Raw genomic sequence first — 23,734 nt, 5'->3', positions numbered from 1 at the left:
CAAAGAATCTTCTCTAGAGCAAAGTGTAAAGAAGAATACTGGATGGAGTACCAAATAATGAAAAGAGAAACCTGGTATATTTTAAGTGAACTGCACTGACCAGAATTTGCAAACTGCTTAGGTTTGGGAACCCCCTAAACAATTGGTAATATAAGAGAGAGAAAAAAAAAAAAGAACGCAAACAAGAAATTATCATACAAATTTTGATTTTAAGTTCTCAAAATGTAATTCAAAGAGGAAAATAAAAATTAAAAACAAAAGAAGATTCAAGTTGGTTAAAACAGTAACCAAATCAAAATTGAAACATAACGATACTAATAGTCATATATACAAATACAGAGTTAGCATTGACAGATTTACAAGTGTTGAATAATGGTGAAAGTGAAAGACTAAGAGATGAATTAACTCTTTAGCATTTAAAGTGGTCATATCTGACTCAAATATTCTACCTGTTTTATTTTCAAACTGACCAGATCCAGCCTCTTGCACCTACCCTATATTTTGAAAATAAATCATCACATCATTGAAGTCTCAAAGCCATGAGATAATGCATGGTTAATACAAAACAATGTGAATAAATAAACATTACTTTTGACAGTGTAATCTGAATGCTAAAGGGTGAAGAATATGAGAGGTTTGATGAATGGAATAACAGAAAGAATGAGTAAACACATTTGTTGATATATACATGTATATGGAGATAGAGGTCACTGTTAGTGATAAGAGAAGATGGTCAGCTTGTAAAACTTTCCAGTTTGAGATTTTTTACTATTTCTCATAAATCAATCTACCAATACTGATTAACATAATCAATTACACTAAATCCATCACCAATATAACAGAAGAAAACTAAACTCAATTATTTAACTCAAATTAGTTAAATAAATTAATGTTTTATTATAGAAATTAATGAATACTAAAAGCAAGTGAAATTAATCACATTAATGGAGATTATAAATAATATTGGGCTTAGCTGATTAAATCAACTCCAGTACATGATCTAGATAGGGATTTGATCTCAAAATGTAAAGACCCAGAAGAATACAAGATGTTTTGTCCAACGATCTAATGATTCTGCCAATCCAATGCCATAGTAATAGCAACAACAAAAATAAATTCTTTTTACTAGGCACCAGGTCAGAAGAGCAAAGGGCAAAGGGACTTGTCAATTACAATGCCTTCAGCGCTTCACTGGTGCTTAATTTATCAACCACAAAAGGCTAAAAGCAATGTAGAATTTAAACTCAATGTAAAATTGAATGAAATGCTCAGCAGCATTTTATCTGATATGTACCAACAATTCTGCCAGTACACCACTTAAAAAAAAAAAAAAAAAAAAAAAAAATAACAGTTTCTAATTTAGGGCAAAAATCAACAATTTTGAAGTGAGAGGGTTAATCAGTACCATTGACTCCAGTACTTAATTAGTACATTATTTCCCTGACCCCACAAAGGGATGAAAGCCAAAGTTGACTTTGGCAAGGTTTGGACTCAGAAAGTAAAGAGCTAAATTAAAAACAACTTGATAGCCCCACCACTATTGATCTGACCTCCAAACTTATCTTTTATAAAAAAAAAAAGAACAGTAGCCAATATAGACACAATTTCACAAGTTTCAAACGGAGGATATATAATTACATAGATCCTAGATATTTATCTGGCCAGCAAATTTATTGACTAAAAAAAAAAAAAAAAAAAAAAAAACTGAAAGGCAAAGTCAATTTACTCTGTGCAATACTTGTATTTTATCTGGAGATATATGGATGGAGAGGGAGAATAACATCAAGTTCCACACAATTAGTCACCTTCCCAAGATGTCACAAGAGGTTATCTTATCGAGATGAAACTGCTGGTCATCTTCAAATATGCTGTAAAACTGCTCATCATCCTCATATGGCATAACTGGTCATCTTATTTAGAAGACTGACAATAGTTTAATCTCCAGAGGTAAAATATTTGTATAAATTAGCTGCTAGTTTCCTTTCTCACCTTTCAAATTTGTTGTGAAAAATCACACACCTGCATTAACTCCATTTTGAACTGTCATTTCTTCTCCACACATGCATAGGTAATATAATGTTAACGACTGACAAGAACTAAATGAAACTTAGTGGCTAATATAGCCCCCCACCAGCAATTAAGCACCACAAATTTTGATCCCCAATTCCTCCATGCACATATCATAGCATATATGAAGATGCATATCTATGCCTGTGAAATGCACTTGTGATTATTTCATTTCTTTAATTGAGTGTACTTTCAGAGGTTTGTACATTTGTGAATATTCACCTAAGGTACACTTTTCTTCTGTGTTTATATGCTTTCATATATTTCATAACACCTGCCAATATAGACAAAATTCTTTCAAGCCATGTACAGGAGAGCCGTCAGTAAAGTGTGAGTTAACCACGAGTACAGCAATGAATTTAGAGTACGTGTAGGAGTTCACCAGGGCTTGAATCTCTATTCCCTCCTTTTCATCATTTTCCTCCAGATAACAGAAGAATTTAAAACTAGCTACCCTGGAGAACTATTATAATTATCTTGTAATACCCCACCACCACTTAGCCATGTTTTTGTCTTGTAAGTTACTTGGCAACCTCACTAGTACCCAAGGCATGAAAAAAGCTTCCATCCAACTGTAGCAAACTGTAGCCATAGCTGACTCTGGAGCTTGACAGATCCTGTCAAACCATCTAACTCTTGCCTGGACAGAAAACAAAGGTTAAACGATGATGATGAAGATATCAGACAACTTCTATAGTACTGAGTTTTTTTAACTGAGACTATTCTTGTTCCCATGAACAAATACACCCTATATATATAAATATATACGTGTGGGTGTGTGTGTATGTGTGGATATGTGTTCATGTGCAAAATATATAATTATGAATGCTTAACTTACAAAGAATATTTCTTGATAATAAAAAGATATTATCCTTAACCCTTTAGTATTCAGATTATTCTGTCAAATGTAACTTATCAATTTATATTGTTTTGAATTAAGCATTATCTCGTTGCTTCAGAATTTTAACGATGTGGTTGTTTATTTTTAGAATGACATTATAGGATAGATGAGAGAAGCCAGATTGACCAGTTTGAACATAAAACTTAGACTAGTTTGGCCGGAGATGGCCGGTTTGAAAGCTAAAGGGTTAAAGGTAGAAAACTTGTGACTTATGAAAATCCTTTAAACTTTTAAGAGAAATTGATAATAAGAGAACAAATACATTTAACAACTTAATCTCAGAGAAAATTCCAAAATTAACACAACAGTGTTAATAATATTAGTTTCAAATTTTGGCACAAGGCCAGCAATTTCAGGGGTGGAGCTAGCTGATTACATCAACTGCTGTGCTCAACCGGTGCTTATTTTATCAATCCCAAAAGGATGAAATGTAGAGTCAACCTCAGTGGAATTTTAACTCAAAACATAAAAACGGTCAAAATGCTACTGAGCATTTCCCTGGTATGTCAATGATTCTGTCAGCTGTAACAGATTCCATCAACTTTAAGAAAAATAGCAATAACAAATAGTAATAAGGATTATTTTTTAAATAATGGAACAATATAAAATAACTCTTGAAATTCATTTCTTGAATCTGTTGATTAGTAATTACTCTTATACAAAGACCAAATCTGTAATAATGGTTTTCTCTCTTTGCTAGATAGCCTACTGTACTTCTCAATAACTATCATGAACAGACAGATTTTATATTCTTTATTGAATTCACAGCTAGCTGTAGCTTTTATTCAAATTTTGAGTTAAGAAGAAACTCTAAAAATGTAAACATTTTGGATGCCATGTAGCTAATGCATATGTTGTTCAAATTCTTCTAGCCTGCAGTATTTCATCTAAAGGAGAATCCCTTTAAAAATGTAGAGTGTTAAAAAAACAGTATACCTCAAAGCAAAATGAAATGAAAACCCTTTAGAATAGCTTGAACTTTTTCTGCAACTTTAAACCACTCAATCCCAACCAAAAAGCAGGTCGTTTAATTTGTACCAAATTACTTATGCAGTACAATTTAATAGGGATGTTTTTTGAAAGTTAAATTTTATTTAAATTCTCAAATTAGAATTTGTAAACAAAACATATCAATGGGCAAACAACAGCTCAGCTGTCTCATTTCCTTTTGTCTATTATTTCAATTTGCTATTATTTTTGTGATTCAAGGAATTGAAACATTTCCTTAAGTCTTTCCTTTCTGTATTCAACATCAATGCATTCTAGACTTCTTGTAAACTAAATTAAAACAAACATACAATATGACACTCAATGTAAAGGCTGCCTCTCCACCCAACAGTATAAACTGAGCCCCAGGAGTGGTTAAAAAGATCCAAATTTCATCTAAGTATGCTCCAAAAGACAGCTTTATTAGAGTTCAGCACACTTCATACATAGAGAACTGAAAGCTGAATACACATAACATTTACAAACAGAAAATACATTCCCTACATGTTTGTGAGATAAATAGACTTGATTTTGGTGCATGCTGGAAAAACGTGCAAAAATAAGTGGTAAGAACAACAACAATAATCATTTCAAACAAAGGCTAGAGGTTATACATCTTGAGAGATAAAACATTTGATTAAATCCACAACCTTATATAATCATTGGTACCTTCTATATTGACCCCTGGAGAGTCGACAGGTAAAAAGCAATGCTAGTGAGATTTGAAACAAAAATATAAACAATATAACCAATTACTAAAAGACATTTTCGATCAATTTCATCCGTCCACCAGCCTAACAACAACAGTAATAATTACAATAGCAAGGGCTTTTACCTTGGATTGCCATTCGCATCAGGTGGTATAGCTACTACTTTAACTGTTGATGATGTACGCAGTAAATCTACTATTTGCTCATGGGTCATAGTTATTGTAGCTATTTTGCAAATTTCAACTAGTCGCGTTCCTTTCCTGATTCCAGCATCCCAAGCAAAACCATAATGTTCAACATCAGTTACAATTCCTTCAGCTTGTATATGAAAACCAAGTTGTCCCAGACCATTTCGCTTCAGTGTCATTTCTTGTGTCTGGAAAATAAGGAAAAAAAAAAATATATGTATTTATATTGCCCACAGGGGACTAAACATAGAAGGGACAAACAAGGACAGACAAAGGGATTAAGTCAATTACATCAACCCCTGTGCATGACTGGTACTTATCTAAACAACTCCAAAAGGATGAAAGGCAAAGTTGACCTCGATGGAATTTGAATTCAGAACATAAACAGCAGATAAAATACCAATAAGCATTTCGCCCAGAATGCTAACGATTCTGCCAGGAAAAATTCTACCCTGACTAGATTGGAACATATATATATGACAATGATCTTATCCTCATGGCTGGTGACTTCAACGGACATGTCTGTCCAAGTGAAGCATTTGACAAAAAGGAGGAAGAAATAGAAACTTGTAACAGAAGACAACTGCAAGTTTGTACAGGACAACATACTGAGGGCCACAGACTAAATTTGTGGCAGGTGCAAGATTCCAATCAGACCAATGTGATGTAAGAGTAGTGATAAAGCTATAAAAATATAAAAGACTAGCTAGGAATTTTCAGAGGAGAGTTAAGCTAACTTAGACTATTCCAGTATATTACTGGATATTATTTTATCAAACTACCTCCAACAAAGTAGGTAAAAAGGAAACATTCTACCCTGACTAGATTGGAATAAAAGACATAACCAATCTCGATTAAATACTACACAGAGCATTCTGATCATGCACATAGCCCCACCTACCTACTACCTATTTTGTAACTCCACATCCCATGGACATCTATTCTAACTACTCCATACCCTCTCATTTCCCCTACTCACCATATCATAACCCCCATAATTGAGAGGAAAGCACTTGATTTTTACATGAATAAATCCTTTCCCCACACCTCTACCACATACATCTTGCCACCACTCCTTCCTCTAGAACCATGATACCCATCCTGGTGACCTTTACCTGCCTTCCAGTTGCCATGTTCTCTTGGACAGTTAGCTTAAGGATATACCCTGACTTCTCAGCATCATCTTATCTATCTCTTCTCCACACCACTTTTGTTCACTCTACACAACAGAGGTTGGCACTGCATCTCTTCCTACTCAACCCCTCCATTCTCACCATCTTCTGACACTACCTAACCCTTCCCCTGCCATTACCCGCTTCCAACTTTCCATATCAGTTTATGCACTCATGTATAACATGGACTAGACAGACTGCATCCTCTCCTATTCAATCCCTCACAGTATCTCCACTCTCTTTCAACAATAAACCTAACTCCAATAAAAACTATCTTGACTCCTGATGAGCTATCCAGCTTGTGCTAGCATGGCAGATGAACTGACCCCATCCCAATCACTAGGGCCACTTATTCAATCGACCCTCATTATCATTATTACATTGCCACCTCTTCCTCTCCTCCATAGTAACCTTTGATATCTTCTGTCCCTCGACTCTCCTTTACTTCCATCCCAACACGGTTTTTTCTATTACTATCTTCTTACAATAAATCATTCCCTTCCATCATGGGGTGCTCTCATTCTGCAAGTTGCAAGGCAACCCCAATAGAGCTGGTTCTACAAGCACCAAGTACTTTGTTAATCAAGGTGAACAGCAACAATGCAAGGCTTGAGAGGGCTCTTTATAGTCTTGTTGATGGCAAGTCAACTTCTATGGTGCTGGTGCCAGGAAAAAAAACACACATCTAGTACCCTTCATAAATTGATATCAGTAAAGACATCCGACAGTAGAAATCATGACAAAACTGGAATATTGGAGTGAGATGAGACCCTCCAACCCACTGAATTGTGTCAAACCATGCGACCCATGCCATTGTATGTGTGTGTTACTGTTTCCTTACAGTGACTTCTTATGATAGTTGTAAACAAATGCCAGTCATGGAAGTGGGATCTGTTTCCAATCTCCCTTAAAAACACGTCTTGTTATGGGGAAATATTACCTTGTTTGGAAACAGAGGAGGGCTGGTAACAGGAAATGTTTCCAACATAGAAAATTTGCCTCAACAAATTCCATCTAGCCCATGCTAACAAGAAAAAGTAGATGTTAAAACAATGTTTTGAGATCTATTTTCCTGTTAACACCCCCAAACCTATACATTTCCACAAATGTCTGGAAATAAAGTCTGTGTACTAAATCTACCAGTAGTAGCAGCCAAATTCCCTTGGTTTTCAGAATATATCACCCCCATGCATCATTAGTCTCTCCTCCTCCTCCCATTACATCCAACCATCAACCCCATCCAATCTCTCAGCATAAAGTTCCCTCTTCCCACTTGGGGTTCATAGTCTCATGAACTGGATGGTAACCTCACTAGTGGTGGTGACACGAAAAAAAAAAAAACCACCCAATACACTCTGTAAAATGATTGGTATTAGAAAGAGCATCCAGCTGTAGAAATCATGTCAAAGCAGACATTGGAGCACAATGCAGTCAAACCATTCAAGCCATACCAACATGGAGCATGAACATCAAATGATGATATTTATATAAAATAAAATGGGAGACCCTATATGCTAGACCTCCTAAAAACACCAGCTGAGCCTCCTTCGAACCACACCCCACCATCTTAAGACATCAGCACATCAATATCAATAGTATTCCAACCATGATTATTATCCTGTCTTTTCAGAAATGTCTTGGAACACAGATCTGACCCGAGTTTAAACAACAAAAACAGAATGATTTAACAAGAGACATACTTACTTGACAACCTAACGTTACAGCACCTAAACAGCTGACAATTTCAAGAACTTCATCAGATTCTCCACTGGATGGCATAATTTCAACACATTCCCCTTGACTGTGATACAGTTTTAGACTAGAAAAATATCAGAAATAATTTAACATTTATTAAACATCTATAACACACAACTGATACAAAGGGGCCTCATGGAGGCAAACTGGCTGAGTTCCTTTCAAGTGTTGGGCCTCATGGAGGCAATCACCAAGACCTTTGGCATTATGTCGTACTTAAGAAGACCCATCAAGCCAAGCAAAATCGCAGTCATGGCAGATAATGGTGTCATGCAAATGGCTCCCATGCCAGTAGCACGTGAAAGCACCCATTACAATCTTGGAATGGTTGGCATTAGGAACGGGCATCCAGCAGAAGAAAACCATGCCAAATCATACTGGATCCTGGCACAGCCTTCCAGCATGCCAGCCCAATCAAACTGTCCAACCCATGCAAGCATGGACAACAGACATTAAATGATGATGATGATGATGATAACAGACAATGGCTAGGAGAAAATTGAAAGGAGGGAGGGAACACCCAACAAACATAAAACTACCAAATATGTGTATAATAGGTCCAGTAATGGTCATGATATATGAATCAGGGAATGTTTTGTGGGTTAAGACATGTGGAGAAAGACTTGTTTTGCAAATCTATCTAACCCATGTTAGTGTAGGAAACTAACCGTAACCATGATGGACGATAACATATAAGTGCAGCAATAATGATGATGTTCCAAGGATTAGGTTCAGTTGTGTGCATTAGCTCAAAAATACAGGTGTTCTGGACAAGACAAAACTGCATTTGGTGGTGAGGCTCCCGCTTGCAAATTCATGAGTTTGGTCCAGTGTGGTAGTACTTGAAAAGGGCCCCACTAATAGATCAAACAACAAAAAAACTGGTTCTTTGGCTAAGGCACACAAGACTTACAATAGAGGTAGCTCCTAACATGTGTCATACAGGTCCACAACTGTGATGACATTCCTTCACATGAACCAGTTACTTTGCCCAAGGGTTAAACAGGCCCTGTACTCCAAGGGTAAGCTTGAGAGAGCAAAAGACTAGCAGAGTAAATTGTAAGTAAACTGGCAGGGAATACAAACCCACTGTTGTACCTTTCCCAAAAGAAAAATCACGAATCTCAACTTAGGTCCATGACTCCCAATACTTGTAGGCAAGGCAGATAAAGAGAAGACATGACAAGGGAGACTTGCAAGCATGGGCAACTGCCAACATTCTAAAAAATCATGCTAAAGCTTGTCAACAGTAATCAATGGAGGCCATATCTATGTCTCACTCTCTCTCTCTCTGTATAAACACCATGTATTAGTATATTAGTATTTATGGCTTGATATCAAATTTCTTAAAACCGATTGCATTGAATTGATCAGTTTTTGAGAATCTATGAAATGTTTATAGGTTTTAATTTAGATTACTCTAAAACAGGAAGTTTGTATAAGAACCAGGAACAGTCTCAAGCAAGTTTGTATCAAAGGGTTAAATATATTGGCAATCTTACCTAGTAGTAAATGCTGTCCAGCCAAGAACTTTTGTACAAGGAACACTAAATATCACATCTTTGGTACCTTCTTCAATAAGAACAATATTTTCTGCAGCAATTCCAAAAATACAATCAATTCTATTGGCAAGACCAAAATCTTCAACCTGTGAAATGAAAATTATCATATATACACAAAATGCTTAAAACCAATCATTCATTGCAAAACACTATTTAGAATTCAAAAATAGTAACAACAAAATCTGATAATATTTTCTGAGAAACTTCTATATTAGACAGTGCCTACATTATTATTCTTGTACTTGTTTAAGTCACTGGACTGCAGCCAAGTTGTAGCACCATCCTGAAGGTGCTTAGTCTGTCAAATTGACTTCAGTACTTATTTTAAGTTTGGTAATTGTTCTATCATTCTCTTTTTGCTGAACCATTAAGTCACAAGGATAAACAAATCAACACTAGTTGTCCAGCAGTGAGAAACAAACACAAAGACACACACATGGCAGACTTCTGGACACATTTTCCCAATTCATTCACAAGGTATTGATCAACCCAAGCTATAGTAGATACTGCACAGTGAAACTGAATCCAAAACCACATGGTTGCAAAGCTAACTTCTTAACCACATAACCATTCTTAAAGCAAAAAGCATTCAGATAAAAATCATCCAAATTATGCAATGTTCTTCATAGCACAACTGCAGAAGTTTGTGATTAATAATGGTGTTCTAAAATAAAATTGGGGATTGAAGTCAATGCACCTTCCTGAAAATTTCAAGCCATCTGCTAAAGTTAGAATGGAAAAGAATATTTATGGTGTTATACGATACCTGTAATAAGGTTTGAACTTACAATGACCTTGTTATCAATAGTATAAGTTCAAACCTCATTACAGGTATCATAATTTCTGAAGAAGATATGTGGTAGTTAACATAAATATCCAATGCTTCTTTACCTTTCCTTACAGAAGTAATCTATTTTAACAACAGTATTTCCTTCTGAACTACTTGTTGCTGACACACACCTACATTGGTTTTCTGATTATGGATCTTTATTTGTTTTCTATAATAAAAACAGTTGAAATTGAAATGTGCCTATTTGAGTTTTTAATCACAGGAACTGGAAAGCATTAATTCTAAATTGTTTATAAGTAAGCATAAACAGCTTTTGGCAGGCCATCTAAATCCAGATCAGACAGTGAAGCTGTTAAAATATATATAAACTGAGTATGCAATAGCCAGGTGTGTGTGTGTGTGTGTGTGTGTGTGTGTGTGTGTGTGTGTGTGTGTGTGTGTGCGTGTGCGTGTGTATACAAACAGTAAAGGTGTGTGGCTGAGTGGTTAGGGTGTTGCACTAATGACTGCAAGATCATAGTTTTGATTCCTAAACTGGGCAATGCATTGTGTTCTTGAGCATGACACTTCATTTCATGCTGCTCCCATCCACTCAGCTGCAAATGAGTAAACCTGCAAAAGATTGGCATCCTGTTCAGAGTGCTTGTTTTGATCTAGGTCACTTATAAAATACAGAAACTGGATAACCATGGACCCTAAAACTCAAGACACTAATGTCCAGAGATGTGTACACATACAGACACTGTTCCTCCCTCTTCCATTGTCTCATCACCTTGCCTTAACCCTTTTGTTACCAACCCGGCTGAAACCACCTCTGGCTCTGTAGTACAAATGTCTTGTTTCCATAAGTTTTGAATTAAAATCTTCCACCAAACCTTAGTCACAATTTCTGTTCCTAACACTAGCTCAATGATAACTAAGTTATTTTACTAAATTCTTTGTTATAATTAAAATAATTGAAAGAAACACAGAGCATCTCAACAGAAATACAGTAACGAAAGGGTTAATAATCACACACACACACACACACATTTACTGACCTTAACAGGGAAGACAGTTGCTCCTTTAGCATACAAATCAGGAACCACTTTCTGCTTGCTACGTTCCTTTTTTCGGCCACTTCCAAGAGCAAATTTACCTAAAGTTTTAGACAAAAATAAACTTTTACAACATTTGTAAATCTATTATCTTTAAAAAAAAATTTTTTTTTTAATTTTTTAAAATTCCTTTTGGGAAAATTTATGATCAGTTAAAAAATCATTAATCATGAAGATTAATAAGATAAGCAGAAGAGTAAAACCTACTTTCCCTAATCCTCTAAATTTATCTGCTGCCTCTACCACTCTTTAATCCTTTTCATACCAACCCAAATGATACAAACTTCATGTTTTAAAGTGATCGAAATTTCATGATAATTTATGTTCCAAACATCAGCTTATGACAAAGTTTCTTTATCAAAATCTTCATACCAAGTTGGTTTACTTCTAAATTCTCTACAACAATTCGTATAATCACCTATATGTATCCCTCATTAACAAACAGGTACCCAAACACTCAATTGCTTTTTTATTTTTTCACACCACCAAACCAAGTCTCTTGTTGCTTCTAGATCTATCGGATTGTTTTGCCACTGCCTGGTCATTACCATCCACCATACATCTGCGTACTGCATAACTAATTTTCTGCACCCTATGGCACATGGACTAAGCCAATTGGTTGTAACACTGCTGTCTTCATGCTAATGATCCTTGGTAGCACATCCAAAACAGATAGACAAGTGATCAGCTCCACCCTCCTAGGCATATCCATTAACAACCTTCACACTAAAAAAACTTCAAATCCATCAAGTTTGAGGTTCTCTAACCAATAAATACCATCCCTTGCTAACTAACCACCACAAAAAAAAAAAAAGGGAAATTTTTTGCTCTTCTTTTATTAATAAGACAATATAATTTGCCTCCATCTAATTATTTCATTGCTGTGGTATTGGAGAAGATTGAAACTTTATTAAACAAAGTGTCCATCCCCTTTCCAATTTTCACAAACCCCACTCCTACAAGAACTACTGCTTTATGAGGTTTACATGTAGTTGCACTACATGTTTTAATTATTCTGTATATACAGTACTATGGGCAAAGAAAAGAGCATACAGTATTTTAAAACAAACAATCATTCCCTATCACTATCACGTAATTGTGCTTTTACTAATTACTGCAACTCTTGTAAATTCATCACTTGTAAAAGTGAAGGCAATGACCAACTCTCTTCACAGCCTCCAAATCTGATGGGAGATAGAAAAAAAGATATTCTCAAATCAGAGACCTCGTTCAAATTTTTGCAATAGAATGAACCAAGCTAAGAGCACCCAAGATGCAAGGTGATAGTAGTGAAGTAGGAGATGAATTATCAACTATCAATTATCAACTATAATTATTAATTATCAAGTCCTGGTAGGATTTGAACTCAAAATGCAAAGAGTTGGGACAAATACTGTAAATACTCTTAGGCTGTCTACTGTATATACAGAATAATTAAAACAACACAACTCATTATACTCATTAACTAATATTGTTTCTATACACCCCACTCTGTTACGTATTTCTAGTTAGATTTTTAAGGTTTCCGGCACTGAAGAAGTTAATACTATCTCCTTGTTCCAGTTAGCTTGAACAAGTTCTGCTTGCTACTTTATAATTATTGGTAAGACTAATGTACATTTGGCTATATAGAGAATTACTTCAAAACATAAACCACTCAACCATGTCAATATGGAAAAATTAAAGTAAAAAACAAAGAAAAATATCAAAGTGTACATAACTTAAATTTTCTTTAAGAAAAATGAAAGAAAGAGTTAGCTAGCAACTTACTAAGTTTAGAACTTGAATCTAAAGCTGTTGTGGTCACATAATTCAGAGCTAAATCTCTGAGATATTCCTGATGTGTTCGACCTGCCATTGCTTTAAATTTCTCAGACTTATGAGCAGCATTTTCACCATTAATCACTTAAAAAATTGAAAATTTATAATTAAAAATGGGAAAGAAAAATAAAAGACATTGAAATTAATTATCATCATTATCATTAACATTTGAAAATAAAACCTATTCCCTTATTTTCAAATTACTGATCATTATTAGTTCATTATCATAATTATAAGACTGAGTAGTTCAGTGGGATAAGAAAACAAAATTAACTCTGAAAAGGCTGCAACTCAAACATGTAGAGAGAGGAGCCTAACAACTTCATCACTTTAAGATTCATAAACATCATCAACATTTTAACATTCACTTTTTTATGCAAACCTATAACTTCTGCAATCCTACTAGAAAAGTATGATTAACAGATATGTAAAATTTTAATAGGTAACAGACACGGTTTGACTTAAGGATGACTCATTGATCGCAATGTGTTAATTATTTTTTTTTTTTTTCCCTAGGATGGGACAACCAATGAAGAGAAAAAGAGATACTGTGTACACTGCCTTTTGTGCTAAAAATTACTTCTTCAGAGCTCTTGACCTAATATGAAGATAAATTTGAATTATTCACTAACCTTTGGCAAACAAAAAGTCTGTAAATTCTGGTCCTTTTGCAAATGGTTTTTCGGGAATTGATGGGCCAAATGGTGGGACATCTTTACATCGACTGACAGCAACACTAAATGTAAAAACAAAATAATTTCAAATTTGAATTTCATGAAAATAATCCAAACACATACACAATATTCTGGTAAGAAATAAGTCATAGTTTTAGATAAATACTGAGTGCAAAACAGTAGAAACATGTTCTGTATATATATATATATATATATATATATATATATATATATATACTTAATGATTGGTTAGAATATTCTAAGGAAATATATATACTTCTATATCCACAATCTGTACATTACAAGCCAAATCTGCATTTCTATATAACTTCATGTGTTTGATATATACCTCCATAAAACAGATTGATACCTATTTTCATATATCTGTGACTTAAGTAATATTTGAAATGCTATATACCTGTATGAAACTTGAGGAGTATTTGGGTTATGAGCTTGTACAATGATAAAAACATGCTGGAAATGAGATCGGACAGACTTTGGTGTAAATGGCAAAGCTCCTGGTTCTTGAAATACAATACTGACAATATCGTTTCCTATGTGGCGCTTGCGGAGAAGCTGAAAAAAATTAAAGAATATGAACATAGTTACAGTAATTTTTCTTTCAAAATACTGAAAATAAAATTATATTCAAAGCAGAAAAACATTTCAAATTCAAGTTAAACTCCGTTTTCTTTTTTATTTACTGCTTTTATACATAAAAAAAATTGGCAATTGAAATTTGCATCATATATGATACACATTCCTAATTTTTTGGAACCACATGAGAAACTTGGCATTTATGAAAGGAAAGCTTTGTATTACTCAGAACACATGAAAGAAGGACTAACTAAAAGTTGAAAAACAAGTGTGGTTGTTTAGGACAAACTTACAGAAATATTTTGACAAGTCGAGGGTCAAAAATTGCCAAGAAGTATTATAGTTTGTGGTAAAGATAAAAAAAAAAGAAAAGAAAAAGTTTTGTTAAAAACTACTTAAATATGTTAGTAATAAGGGGATAGTTAATATTTCTTGTTAGTAAATTATAGTTGATGGCCAAAAAAAAACAAGAAAAAAGCATTGACACAAACTGGTTTTGTTTAAAAAAAAGATCTATTGAAATCATGATGATTCACTTTACCTGTTGTCTATTACTTGGTGTGAATGGAAGCAATGTGGAGACATGAAACATAATTTCATAGTCATTGAAAGTTGCATAAATAGAATGAGTTCCTGTTGAATCCACTGCAAAGGAAAGCAGAAATATTCTGATTTAAGTCTCATGCTCTGAAAAATGTCTTGCTTGAAAGTAAATTGTCTTAAAAATACAGTAGCAGTTATTGGTGTGTATTTGCATATATATACACACATGCATGCATATGCACATGCACACACACAATAGTTATCGTCATCATAATCATCATTTTAATGTCCACTTTTTCATACTCACATAGGTCAAATGGAATTTGTTGAGATGGATTTTCTACAGCCTGATGCCCTTCCTTTCACCAACCTTAAACTGTTTCCAAACAAGATAATACTTCCCTGTGACCAGACATGTTCACAGAAGATTGCAAACAAAGGACATTGCTTGCAAGACAATGACACTTGTTTACAACCATCATGCAATGTCAGGGCAAGGAGACACTAACGCATGCACGCACGCACACACAGGTATGTGATGAGCTCCTTTTAGCTCTTCTAACCAAATCCACTGATAAGGCCTTGGTTAACCCGGGCCTGTAGTAGAAGACAGCTGTCAAGGTGCCATGCAATGGGACTAAACTGGAAACCATGTATTTGGGAAGCAAACTTCTTACCATACAATCACACAAAATACTTTTTAATTGTCTCAAAAATTTATGAAAGTTCCTTTTTATTGTCCTTCAGATTTGAAACATTATTTCCTCCTGTTAATCTGTTTCTGGATGAAAAAAGTTTCTTTGCTAAAGTGTAATAAGTATATTTGTAAATATAGATATTATCATCATTTTTCATTCGGTTTTGCATGCTTTCATGGGTCAGATCAAATTTGCTGATACAAATTTACTATGGCTGGATGCCTTTCATGTTGCCAACCATCAACTATTTCCAAGCAAGGTAATATCTCCCAATGATCAGATGTTTTTTCAAGGAAGGCTAAACATGTACAAAAGATCGTGTGACATCACGACAAAGGTACATACACATGCACGTGCATGCGTGTGTATGTGCATCACTACATATCAGGCTTCTTCCAGTTTCCAACCACGAAACCCACTCAATGCTTTGGCCAGCCAAAGTGTTGGTAGAAGACACTTGCTCAAGATATCACACAGTAATATCTTGGTTAGGAAGCATGCCTGTGCCTATTGCTTCATCCCCAGTCACACCTGGTATATAGCTGTGTGTGAGTATGTGACTATAATATATATATATTTGCGTTTGTGTGTAGATCTGTGTGTATGTACATGTGTGCATGAGTATTTATGTACATATGAATGCATATGCAAATGTGCATTATGTGTGTGGTTATATTTGTATGTACACGCACACACCATTTATCTTGGACATCCAATAGACTTTACAGATAAGACCAAGAGGTTTGTTACACAGCAGTATTACCTGGCCTAAACTGATAATGTTAAACCATTGATTTTACACACACACACACACATACACATGTATATAAAGTCAGTAGTACAACACTATTGGAAGAGACCTGCAACTGATGCAAACATAGAAATAAGGACAGGTAGTGCTGATTGTGACTGATGACAATGATAAGTTGTAAATATCAAATTAAACTACAAATGCTAAAGATATCAATTTTCATACTTGTAAAATATGTAGAAAAAAAAGAAACAACACACCTTCCTCATATTTGTTTTCAATACATTTTGTAAATTTAAGATTGTGCATCAATCAAAGTTGAATAGAAAGTGCCAGAAAATTATTAATTCATCAAGTTAATATTTCAGATTTATATATACATAATGATTTCCAATTTAAATACAAGACCAGTAATTTTGAAAAAAGGAAGATGTTAGTCAATCATATTAATCTCAGTACTTTTATTTTATTAACCTCCCAAAAGAATGAAAGGCAAAGTTAACCTCTGTGAGATTTCAACTTATAATGTAAAGAGCCTAAAACAAATAATGCAAAGTATGTTGTCTGATATTCAAATGATTCAGCCAATCAACTTCACTTATATACATAATATGTTGTTGACACTCCATCACTTATGACGTCGAGGGTTCCAGTTGATCCGATCAACGGAACAGCCTGCTCGTGAAATTAGCATGCAAGTGGCTGAGCACTCCACAGACACGTGTACCCTTAACGTAGTTCTCGGGGATATTCAGCGTGACACAGTGTGACAAGGCTGACCCTTTGAATTACAGGCACAACAGAAACAGGAAGTAAGAGTGAGAGAAAGGTGTGGTGAAAGAGTACAGCAGGGTTCGCCACCATCCCCTGCCGGAGCCTCGTGGAGCTTTTAGGTGCTTTCGCTCAATAAACACTCACAACGCCCGGTCTGGGAAATGAAACCGCGAACCTATGACTGCGAGTCCACTGCCCTAACCACTGGGCCATTGCGCCCCCTGTACATAATAATATATGAACCAAATATAGACAATACAAATACATATCTATCAAACATACATTTTCATATGCATTGGCCACATACAACAAACTTTTATACACATACATATGGTACGTGCACACACACACACAACTCAGGGATGCACAAATATGTAAACAAAGACACATACATGTACAACACACACACATAACATAAAAATGTATGAAGAAGTATTTCCCATAAAATACATACTTTTATTGTCAAGTTGGCCACGATATTTATCAAAACCTTTTAATCGTACCCGGGTGCCAATGCATTCTAAGAATTCTTCAAAGACTGGTCCGTGATTCTCTGAAAATTTGATTGGGAAAGAATAGTTAAGGCCAAATAATAAAAAAATTATTATAATAATCATTGAAAGGAAAGAGGTATTGTGTCTGAGAGAAAGACAGAATGGTCATGGCTGGAATGCCTTTGATCACGGGTCAGCTCATAAAGTTGACATGTGGCTAATTACAAAAACCACCTTGTCTGTTTGATATACAGGTAGATAACTTTGAAGGATTTTAAATGGTTAAGAAGAAGTACGAGATTTGTCAATATATATTGTGAAGTCAAATCTTACTCTTAAAATATAGTTTCAATAGAGAGAAAAATGTTTATAAATATTCTTTAATATGAATGAAGTAATACTGCCTGCTTCAACTTACCTCACTGCAAAACTCATTTCATGTTTGAAAAATTAGCAGGAGGTTGAGATGGGGGTATCCAAATGTTACAAAAATATATAACAAATATCATTGTTTGAAGTTCACTTCTCCATGCTTCATGAGTCAGGTGAAGTTTGGTGAGGCAAATTTTGTAAAAATTTTAAAAAACCTAAATTAATCTTAAATGCACTGTATAATTAATTAACAAGTATTTCATTAGCTTCAAGTGCTGACTTCAAGTCATCCTATCCATTTAAGGAACTAGAAGATATATGAAAAAGTCACTCCTATATGGAACCTCCAAGTAGAGTCCAGCAATTGTCATGATCAGCCCTGCCAATGGATCTGAATATGAGTGAATTATATCCATAGCCTACTACATGTTAATGTCTTCTTATCCATTACCAGAGAAGTTATTCTAGAAAGAAGTAGCTATAGAGGCATTACAGCAAGTATTGAAGCTGACAGAAAGAGTGAAAGAACAAGTAATTAGGAAGAGAATTAGCTGATGTAAAACTCAGTTTGGGTTTTTAATCAGGACAGGATATCACCTATACCTTCTTCCTACAAACAACTACAAGAGAAATAACTATAATAATTAGAAATAACCACAAGAGTTCTTAGCTAAAAGCCTAACAGTCACTGAGCTGGAGAAAGTTTTTGATACAACATTCTTTGTAGTTTGAGTTACTAAGAAAATTAGGGGCAGATAAATAACTTATAAGAGCTAAGCCACGTACAGAAATGTCAATAAGTTAAGGAGAGAGTTTAATATGCATGTAGATATCTATCGAGATTGGTTTGTCAGCTCACTCTGCTTAATTATAGTTTTCCAGACCATAGCAAAAGGGTTTAAGACTAGCTGTTTGTGGAACCATCTGTGTATCAGTGAACAAGTTCTTATAATTAAATCTGTGAAATACTTGGAAAAGAAATTCCAAAAATGGAAACAAATACTAAAAGCATTTACCCTCTTCATATGATATTTCTGTTGGAATATGGTAACACTGCCTTTGCTTCAATTAATTTTGAAAATCATGAAGAATTTAGTAAAATAAATGTCATTATTAAACTGGTGTTTGCAACATAAATCAACATGAATTTTTCATGGAAGGTCTTAATATAGATAACTTTACTGTATTTCTTTTGTTACTATATTTCTGTTGAAATATACCTTGTTTCAATTAATTTTGAAAACAAAGAATTTAGTAAATTAATTTTGCCATTATCAAACTGGTGTTTGGATCATAAATTAATATGAAACTTTCATGGAAGGTTCTAATTTAGATCATTCCATAACATGAAATTTGTGGCATTGAGTCAGGAGTGGTCTTCGGCAGATTTATATGGAAAGGGCTAAAGTGAACCTAAGCAAAGACAAAATATTTAATCATTAACAAAAGATGGGTCTCTTCTGCATACTGAGCACACTGTCTCAGAATGCAATAAAGGAGGAGACAGTTCTGTTCAGTACCTGACAAAGTATAGGTGCAAAAAAGACATAGGAGCACCACAAGCAAGCTGACAGAAGAAATATTTCATGTGGAGCTGGTGCTGAGGAGTAATCAGCACTAAGAGTACTTATGAAATGAATTTTTTCAAATAAATGAAAGACTCCCTAGAAAACGGCTATCAGCTTTCAGTTGCCAAATTTTACCAGCATAGTAGTTATAAAAAAAAAAAAAAAGGAGTGGGTGTGGAAGTGTTTTTTCTGAATGTAAGGATGATTGTATGATGCTTGCATATTGTGATGTTGCTTGGTAGTGAAACAAAGTGTATACAGAAAAAATAGGAAAGTACTGAGGTAAGCATTCTCTGAAGTGTGGAATAATAGCACTCAAATGAGCCAAGAGAAAAAAAACTAAGTGTTACAGCAGTTAGATGTACCATGCAAAAGAGAAAACAGCATTGATGCAACAATGTGATGCATATGAAGGATGAAAATTGAATGAAAAAGTACCAAACAATTCAAGTGGAAAGAAATCTGAGGTAGACAAGGGAAGAAATGATATGGACTGATGTCAGGTGGCTAAACATGATGAAGACAATAATAGAGGACTGCAACAAGTGGTGATATGATGTGCTGATAAGGAAAAATGGATGCAAAATATAGTCTTAGAATAATTTGGAGTGCTAAGTCAACATATTTTGTAGAATTTATTGATTAGTAATTGACAATAATGAATAAAAATCCATGTTAACCATTTTGTTACCATATTTCTTTTAAAATACACTGCCTTCCTATCAATTAATTTTGAAAATAGTGAAGAATTTAGTAAAATAACTGTCATTATTAAGCTGATGTTTGGAACTTAACATGAAATTTTGATGGAAGGTTTTAATTTAGGTCATTTCAAAGAAGGAAGTTTGTACCATAAAATCAATAGTGAGGTTGAGCAGGCTGGTAATAAAAGGGTCGAGTATGCTGTACTGTAAAGAAAATGATGTAAAATTAGGTGTCTCACCATTATTATACATTTCTTCTTCAGTGGATTGATCAGCTTTGCAGTACATAATGCCAACTTTATATGATTTTGTAATCTAAGAAATGTAAAACATGAAATATGAATAAAATATTCAAACATGAAAAAAAAGAAATTAGAATACAGAGCATTTTTTTTTTAGAGTAATGATGCAACCTCCATTCATTCTCTCTAATCAGTCCATCATTTAGTCACTTAGAAGAGGTGTGTATGTCTGTCCTCATTCACTTCTACTCATTTAATACAATGAGGCTCCACCAAGACACCTCATCACCACTACATCTATCCCAGTTCCACCCTAATCATCTCCACTTCTTTTAAATGTGAGTAGCCATGTACCTCTTCTATGGCAAGAAACCTGTTCTGCTCTGATCCCTTCTCTCTCATTTTATCTCCTAGCATCAAGCTGCATTTCTCAGGCTTTGTAGTCTTGCAAGATGCACAAGAACCTCACTAGTATGAGTGTCATGAAAAAAAAAGTAGCCTGTACACTTTGTAAAATGGTTGGTATTAGGAAAAACATCCAGCCATAGAAACCATGCCAAAGTAGACACTGGAACATGATGCAGTCCTTGGAATCTGTCTAACCCATGCCAGTATGGAACATGGATGTTAAATGATAACACACACACATGTTGATGCCATGTATAGTTCACTATATACACACGCATGCACAAAAAGTTTGCAAACCAAAATGAATTGCTTTGCCATGAAGAAAGGAAGTCTAAAACAATTCTTTGACAGGGTGAGACTCACCACCAAGCTCAAAATTCTGACATCCACTTCCTTTTTACAATGAAATCATAAACATTAAATCATGAATCTTCTTTTTATGACAATCACCTAAATGTTACCCAGGTGTATCAATAAACAGTTTACTGAACTAAAATGTTGGCATTAAAACTGTTGATACTCCATATATAAAGAACAAGTAATGTTTTGATATGTTTACACATCATCTGTCAATGTAATTCCAAGATGGTCTGCCATTTTAATGCATTTTTGGAAAGGTTAGCAAAATTGCTTTTCAACTTCAAAACAACAAAACTTTCAACGGTCAGTAATGTTCAGCAAAAATAAAGTTTCCGTTTCCTTTTGTCCAATTGGCTGGATATTTGAAACAGAATGCATAGGAATTGATCAATAAAATTGAATGGAATTTTCCCTACTAGAAAGAGCCTCATATCTTCTACCATCTCAGTAAACCCTTTGTTATTTTTATCGAAATACACTGACTTTGTTTCAATTAAATTTTAAAATAAAATAATTTACAAAAATAACTATCATTATTAAGCTGGTGGTTGGATATGCTGCAACATAAAATTCTGATAGATTTAGATTCAGATCACTTCAAAGGAAGTTTTGTCATGCCTCAAGAATGTGGTCCCAGCTGGGTTGGTATCAAAATGATTAAGACACACAAACCCAGATCAAACGTAAAATTAGAGCTGTTGTCTCTAGTATGAAAGGATTCTTATTCAAAATATCCTGAGACTCTTGTGCAAAACTCTCAAACCTACATCCCATACCTTTCTTTGACACATCCACAGTTCAATAGTTCCATTACGCAACTCAATGATCTTAACCCAACCACATTTATCCTCTCCCTCATTTCTTCAACCTACTGTTCCATGTCACTCATAAAATGAGAAGAAAGCAATGAACCTATGCATATTCAATACCATAACATAGATATTATGTGTAGATGTCATTTCCTCATTCATCCTTTTTAGCAGCTCTTCCAGCTATCAATCTAATAACTAACTTACATTATTTCTTGTAACTTCAATACTATAAAGCTTTGTATCCTCAAACATCCACTAACTCCTACTGTTATCGTGAATAACACTTCTGTTCTATTGGTAGCAACACACACAGCCATTGAGATTTCTAGTCACTGTGTTTACACTTACACCAGCAAAGAGAATGATTCAAACAATCAAATTGGTGAAAGTGATGAAGAAAGTAGCGATGATGCAGGTGAACATTTTGATTCCATCCATTAGTTTCCCTGCAAGTCTAACTCTTGAACTGTATATTTAACTATTTTTGCACAGGAGCCCAGGTGGAGGCTAAAGTTAGACACAAGAGCCCAGGTCTATGAGGATTAAATTGCTTATTAGTTGCAATTATAACTAAAACAACAATAACATCAACAATAATAATTGTTGGGTAGTGCTGAGGTAAGGAGTCACCCACATCAAACTAGTACCCCAAACTAAATTACTCTAGACCCTGATGTTCTGTGTGTGTACATTATTTAAAAAGAGTGTTGAATTATAGCAAAGGGTATTATAAAAGTGTTAGTAAAAGAGGCGATAGTTAAAAATAATGTCTGGGAAAGTGAAGCAGAGAATAATATCAGTTCATGTTAATACAACAAACACTTACTCTTTGCTCATCCAGCTTGAGCAGTTGTTCAGCAGTCTTTTGACCAGGAATGGCTTGTTTTAAACAAGAAAGATTAACTTCTGGCAGTATATATTCCAACACATCTTTATAAGGAACTCCTCTGGAACTACTTAAACGACTAGATGATGGTATAGCATCTTCCAAGATGGAACCACGCAGTGTTGCGAGCTTAAAAAGAAAATTTTTTAAAAAAGTCAAATTTAGAAAGAAAGGAAAAAACTAAGAAATTCCTTCCTAAACAGATCAAAAATTTTGTTTTTCTCTTTTTTTATTTGTTTGAGTCATTGAACTGGAACATCACTCTGGAAGGTTTTTAGTCAGACAAACTGCACCCCCATTACTTATTTTTAACCCTTTAGTGTTCAAACTGGCCGTATCCAGCGCAAATATTCCAACTGATTTATGTTCAAACAGACAAGATTCAGCTTCTTACACCTACCCTACAATGTCATCCTAAAACTAAATAAACACCATTGAAATCTCAAAGCAGCAAGATAATGCATAATAGATTTAAAACAATGTAAATAAACAAGCATTACATTTGACAGAGATACCTAAATGCTAAAGGGATATATCAATTGATCTATAATGCCAAACTGATAGGCTACAGGGATGTAAACAATCCAACAACATTAGGCTGGGTGGGGACACACACAAAGATATATACACACACACACATTTGTTTTGTTTGCTCCTTCTTGAGCCATGCCTGGCTCATAAGGGCCAGATGGTTCCATGCCTGGATGGAGTGCCGGTCCCTCACAGGTGAGCTGCTAGATGCAGGAGGAAAGAGTGAGAGAAAGTTGTGGTGAAAGAGTCAGCAGAGGTTAGCCATTATTG

General features: G+C 34.7%; 1 protein-coding gene across 3 annotated transcripts in view; it reads right to left on the bottom strand.

Annotated features, from left to right (window-relative positions):
• Positions 1-23,734, bottom strand: part of LOC106871312 (signal-induced proliferation-associated 1-like protein 2) — a 161,951-nt gene that overhangs the window by 17,760 nt on the left and 120,457 nt on the right. For all 3 annotated transcript variants that reach the window (XM_052973573.2, XM_052973574.2, XM_089365181.1), the window contains exons 4-14: positions 22,874-23,062; positions 20,465-20,540; positions 17,542-17,640; positions 14,863-14,966; positions 14,143-14,300; positions 13,683-13,786; positions 13,000-13,134; positions 11,173-11,270; positions 9,283-9,428; positions 7,730-7,844; positions 4,791-5,041 (exon numbers count right to left, since the gene is read on the bottom strand). In XM_052973573.2, coding sequence (XP_052829533.2) covers positions 4,791-5,041; positions 7,730-7,844; positions 9,283-9,428; positions 11,173-11,270; positions 13,000-13,134; positions 13,683-13,786; positions 14,143-14,300; positions 14,863-14,966; positions 17,542-17,640; positions 20,465-20,540; positions 22,874-23,062 — 1,475 coding nt within the window. The remainder of the gene's footprint in view (positions 1-4,790; positions 5,042-7,729; positions 7,845-9,282; positions 9,429-11,172; positions 11,271-12,999; positions 13,135-13,682; positions 13,787-14,142; positions 14,301-14,862; positions 14,967-17,541; positions 17,641-20,464; positions 20,541-22,873; positions 23,063-23,734) is intronic.

This window comes from Octopus bimaculoides, chromosome Z (genome assembly GCF_046866305.1).
Source record: "Octopus bimaculoides isolate indiv1 chromosome Z, ASM4686630v1, whole genome shotgun sequence".
Taxonomy (NCBI): domain Eukaryota; kingdom Metazoa; phylum Mollusca; class Cephalopoda; order Octopoda; family Octopodidae; genus Octopus; species Octopus bimaculoides.
This window is presented reverse-complemented; position numbering and strand designations above follow the sequence as displayed.